We start from the raw sequence: 6,051 nt of genomic DNA on the forward strand, positions 1-6,051 counted from the left end.
ATTTAAAATATTTGCAAAATCATCAAAATTGATCGAATCATAGGACAAATTCGTTTTCGAAACTGTATAAATTGGAAAATTGTTCTTATAAAAACAATGAAAAAACTAAACGAGGAGTGCGCAGAGTCATTTACAGATTTTTCTTGTAACAATGAGAAGACAATGGATCTCTCTTGGGAGCAACGAGAGAAGTTAATCCACCTATTCTAATCCGTTGCTTTCATTTTGCAACACTCTCTTCCCAAACAAACATTATCTTAATTGAAACGATACTATCTTTTTTACAGGATACTATCTTTATTATGGAAGCCGAGAAGTGCCATAAAAAAAAAATATATTTAATTTTAGTAAAAAAAATGAAATTTAGAAAAGGAGAAAAAAGAGAAAAAAAAGGAAAACATTTTTTGCTGATTCCGTGCATGCTTACACAAAGTGTACCGTCTGAAAAAATTTCTAAAAGAGAAAAACTTTTTGGCCCGATTCCTCCGTGTACATTTGCAACGTTCAAAGATAATAAATATAAAAAACAACAACATTTAAAATTAGCAAAAGCTTTTCTGTCTTTCCATCATCAGTGCTATAGAATAGTAAAATTGAAACTATTCCATCAGGGTTTGTCTGATTTTGTCTACATGCACCTTCTGCTTGCTTATAACTGCTACCTTATGCACCAATATAGTTACTTGTCCGCAGAAACTGTATCTTGATTTCCAACCGCAGCTAGGTCGGCTGTCTTGTCTTGCCTATTACCATAGTAGTACACATCCTGCTCCTTATGGCCAAGTGGTCAAAGGCGTCAGCGTCTCAAACCAAGTATTCGCGGTTCGAATCCCCGCTCCTTCCAAAGATAGCCCAGCCGGCTGGCTGTGGACCCGGTGAAAACAATCGAAAGACTGTCTAAAAGTCCTAGATTGCTGGGCTATCCACGTAAAATATCGACTCTATCTATCTATCTATCCTTAGCGGTGGATTCAAAACTCACTTCTTCTCTTTAGTTCTATTTTCACCTGGTTGTTTCTAGTCGAATTAGCCTCTCTGCATTCCTTTTGAAATTGTTAGAATGCCAGACAGATCTTTCAACATGTCTTCCAAAATTTTACACCTACAGACCCCTTGACAAGGTGGTAAAGTATACCAAAAAAGTTTTAGTCTTTGTCAAGTTTAATTTTTGTAATTAACCTTTTTCTTCAGTTGTTCAATTTTCTGTATTTGTATCGTGACTTTTTGGAGAATTGATACCAACTTCCTGTTATTCCATTCCTTTTGTATTGCTGAGATTTTAGTACTGCCCTCTGGCTCTTGTATGCTTATATTTTTGTTTGAAATTTTGGAAACTTTGGTGGAACATATGAAAACTCTGGAAAACTTTGGATCTCAGTAAGAACATACTAAGGTAAAAGTAATAATTACACCTTCAAATTTACACCATTTTACTGATATGTTTTAAATTTTTTTTTCAGGAAAAAGAAAATAATAAAGATATTTTTATAGAAGAATCTTCTTGATTAATGAATTTTAAATGAAAGAATGGCTGATGCAAGAACGGAATCAGTAACTTCAGTTGATTCAGAGTGCGAAAGTGTAGACTCAGCAGCAATCTGTACAAATACTACCACTAATAAGTTGAACACAAAATATCCCGATCTTCAACATAGTCAAACCATCTTACAATCAATGAATCAACACCGTAAAGAAATAACAAAGCTCTGTGATGTTGTATTGAAAATTGATGATGTCCAAATTCATGCACATCGATCCGTGCTGGCATCGTGCAGTGAATACTTTATGGCAATGTTTACAAATGATATGAAAGAGACTTACGAAAGTATTGTCGTTATGAAAGATGTGAAACCAGATGTGATTTCAGATCTGGTAGACTTTGTTTATACTGGACATTTGGATGTCAATAATGACAACGTTGAAAGTACATTAGAGCACTCGTCTTTGATTCAACTACCAAGAGCTATTGATATTTGTTGTGATTTCTTGGAAAAGCAATTAGATTCTACGAACTGCATTGGGATACGTAAATTCGCTGCATTATATCAATGCACTAAAGACTTTTTGATCAAAGTCGATAATTTTATGAAGAAACATTTTCTAGAGATTGTTGAGTCTGAAGAATTTGTGACACTTTCGATTACGGAATTGAAAAATTTACTGTGTGACCAGAGCCTTAAAGTGGACAATGAGGAGCAAGTTTATAATGTTGTTATGAAATGGGTGTCACATGATCAAGAGGATCGTGGGCCTAAGTTACACGTGCTATTATCGCAAGTCAAGCTACCATTACTATCAAGAGAGTGCATAACAGACGTTTTGGATAAGGAAAATTTAATCAAACAGAACTTGAAATGTAGAGATTTGTTAGATGAAGCTAAAAATTATCATTTACAACCGGAAAATCATTCAAAGTTAAGGAATTGGCGAACGTCGCCTCGTTTTTCAACGGCTGGTTTATTGTTTGCAGTGGGTGGTAAAGAAACTGGTGAACTTATCACTGACAAAGTTGAATGCTTTTGGTAAGTCTTTAAAAATGATCCTTATTTGTGAAATCCCTCTGTAAACGAATTTTAGCATTATTGCTTTGGCTGAAGATTCTTTAATCTGAAGAATTTGAAAGAAAATTTTTTTTCAGCAATATCTTGAAAATTGTTGAAAGAGATGGAAAACGTATCTTTTGATTGAGAAATTTGAGAAAAAAGATTTCCTTTCCTAACTGATTACTCTCGGGTACCTAATAACCGTCCCCCCCCGCTAATTAATTTTTCGAAAATTTTCCACCCAGAACATTCTTATTCCAACCCCCCAGCTTATTAATTTTGGGAAAATGTTTTTGAAAGTTCCCTCTTTTGTCCTAATTCTGCTGTATTAGCCTCCTTTTCAAAAATTTTCCACCCAGGACATTTTTATTCCAACCCCCCCCCCCTGCCTATTAAATTTTGAGATTTTTTCCAACCCCCCCGCTTATTCCAAACCCCCCGGCTATTAGGTACCCGAGAGTATGTGTCATAGTGTATTATTACTAGTTTTTTCCTTTCTCTGAATCCAGCATTATCCTTTCTGTATACTGTAGCTTATATGAGAAGAAATGGAAATCAGTAGCTTCATTGAGTTGCCAGCGTCAGCAGCTGTGCGTATGTGAGTTGAACGGCAACATATACGCAATTGCTGGTACTGACGGTACAACACGAATGAATTCTGTTGAAATGTATTCTTTTGAGAAAAACACATGGACTGCCACACCCTCACTTCAGGTATAATGTTTGAAACACTTTACAGTTGACGCTCTCTAATTCGATCTTCAAGGGCCCAAAATTTTTTTTTCGAATTAAAGAAAGATTCGAATTACGGAATGTAATTTTAAAAACACTTTCTAGCTTAGGGGACCAATAATAATAGAGGTTCGGATTAGTGGTGCTGTCTGTATTTTAGCAGGAAAAAATAAATTATTATTAGAAAAATATAGATTATTTTCCCCTTTTCCGATTCCCTCGATTTTTAACCCCTCCCTTCGCAGGCGTTTGAAGTGGCGTTTTGTTTTTCCTTGAAATGATCAGAAACTTATTGGTTTGAGGGGTACAAAAATCTTTAATCAAGAACGTCATCTTTGTGAAAAAATTCTAAATGAAATGAGGTAAAAAAAATCACTGTTCTGGATCATAGAACAATGCTACAACATGTAGATTTTTTCCTTTTTCATTTTCCCATTTTATTGAAAGAGAAAAAAACAAATCAATTTTGAATTCTATTTAAAGGTTACATGCAATCTTTTTTTGCCTTTGCTGCAGATCATACTGAGACGGGCTTTGCGTATATTTTCTCTCAACAAAGTAAAAAAATCTCATCGTTGGACGGTATAACCTAGTCTTCTTCAAACCCTGAAAAATACCGTTTAGGGGTTTCATCATTCTAAGTCTTGGCGCTTTAGTTTTGAGTATGGTTTAAAGACAGTAAATATACGTGTGAATATGTATTAGTTATCGTATAGTGCAGAGTGCAATATGGGATTTATTTTTCGAGTTCTTTTATTTTTTGCTCCTTATTTTCACGAGCCTTGAGGCGAGTGATAATAACAGCAAAAATAAAAGAACGAGAAAAATAAACCCCTATTGCACGAGGTATTATGAGATAATTGGGTTATCGCAAGACTTGAAAAATCTACTTTATTTTTTTATTTCTCAATGAAATTGACGTCAAAAAATGAAGCTGTTGCATTGATCAGTGCAATAAATGAAGCGCAACAGTGCAAATAAAACGAACAGTGCAATAAATGAAAATGTGACGTTTATGCACTGTAATGTAACCAATCAGATTGCAGATATTTTACAAGTCATGCGATAAATTTAAATCGTAAAAAGAACTGCTATTCATGATATGCACCATTGCAATGTCTTCTGACATTACATCACGGACTCAACAGCTGATTGGTCGTAAGTGACGTAAAATCAGTCAATGCATCACTTTCAACCAATCAGCTTTTTGGTCCGTGGAAGACATTGCAAGGTGCATATCATGAATACAAGTGAATCTTCAAACCTTCAAAAAAGAAACAAATATAGAAATTACAAGTTTAAGAAAAATGTTGTGATTTTTTATTTCTTTTAGGTTTGCCGTTCGGGTGCGGGAGCGGTCTCTTTACGTGACGTGATGTACGTATTGAGTGGTTACGACGGACGTGTGTGTTTGACGAGCGTCGAAAGATACGATGACGAAGCTTGTAGATGGGATTACGTTTCGCCCATGCATATAGGTCGTAGCTTTCCTGGTAAGTTTCATCTTATTTATTTTCTCTATGACAAGACCTACGCAGATATAATCAGCTCTCTCTCTCTAATCCGATCATCTATTATTCAAATCTTTCTGTAATTCAAAATTAAAGGTCCGGTCAGCTGTAAAGTTTTATGATATACTTTCTTTAATTCAAATCTTTTTCTAGTTTGAAGAAATTTTTTGATGCCTTGAAGATCGAATTAGGGAAAAAGTCAACTGTGCATTAACGAACAGATAATACGAAACACAACCAGCAATAATGGTCCCTCTTTTTTTCCTATTCATGATATGCACCATTGCAATGTCTTCCACGGACCCAACAGCTAATTGGTTGAAAGTGACGTATTGACAGATTTTACGTCACTTACAACCAATCAGCTGTTGGGTCCGTGGAAGACATTACAATGGTGCATATCATGGGTAGGCGCTCTGGATATTTCTTTGTAAACTTCCCGTTATACGTAAAGTACGTACAGTCAACTCTTTATGATTAGAAATTCTTTTATTCGAATCTCTCTTTAACTCGAGCTAATACATTGGTCCTCTCAGCTGGAAAGTCTTTCAGAATACCGTAATTCGAAATGTTCTCTAATTCGATAAAAAAGAAATTTTCTCTAATTCGAAAAAAAAGAAATTTTCTCTAATTCGAAAAAAAACATGCTAAACGATAAAAAATATGCAAATTAGACAAAAAATGAAAGTTGATCCCCCAATTCCCAAAAGGTTCTCTCCTTCTTAAGAAAAAATTCACACCCGTTCTTGTTTTTTGGGAAGATACGACGAGTGCGAAATTAATCTAAGGTGTTTGCTCTACCTTCAGGTGTGGCAGGCCTTGGCGGTCGCCTGTTCATTGTTGGCGGGAACGATGGTACCGCCTTCTTAAACACTTGTGAAGTTTACGATCCTATCTCTGATCGTTGGAGTCATATCGCTCCTATGAATACTGCTCGTGCGGGTATTGGATGTGCTGTTCAAGATGGGATACTTTATGCTGCAGGTTAGTGAGTTTCTTTTGGTTTTTATTGTCTTGAAATTTATCCTTGTGTATTTTTTTAAGTCAATATCGTCTCGATACGCCAATAGATTAATCACCATAACCAACTCCACATGTGGCGCAGGGCCCGGGCAGAATCTTGCCCTCAAATTTCTGGTCTGACGTAGGTAGAAAAATCAATAGCAATTACTAGCGAGTAGCTTTTACTAAGGATGTTTCCCAGAGCTCATACTACACTTAGAGGAGTTAGAAAGTTTCGTAGCTCTATATGATAACAATAATAA

At 35.5% G+C, this 6,051-nt stretch overlaps 1 protein-coding gene across 1 annotated transcript; it reads left to right on the forward strand.

Annotated features, from left to right (window-relative positions):
• Positions 1-1,464: 1,464 nt before the first annotated feature.
• On the forward strand, positions 1,465-5,770 carry LOC136797371 (kelch-like protein diablo; the record flags this gene model as incomplete). The annotated part of the gene is given in 4 exon segments (XM_067053954.1): positions 1,465-2,522; positions 3,077-3,257; positions 4,609-4,768; positions 5,594-5,770. Coding segments are annotated over 4 exon segments (1,513 nt in total), but the record flags the coding sequence as incomplete, so codon positions are not given.
• Positions 5,771-6,051: the final 281 nt, after the last annotated feature.

The sequence above is a fragment of the Clytia hemisphaerica genome, unplaced genomic scaffold (assembly GCF_902728285.1).
Source record: "Clytia hemisphaerica strain Z4C2 unplaced genomic scaffold, Clytia hemisphaerica genome assembly, whole genome shotgun sequence".
NCBI lineage: Eukaryota > Metazoa > Cnidaria > Hydrozoa > Leptothecata > Clytiidae > Clytia > Clytia hemisphaerica.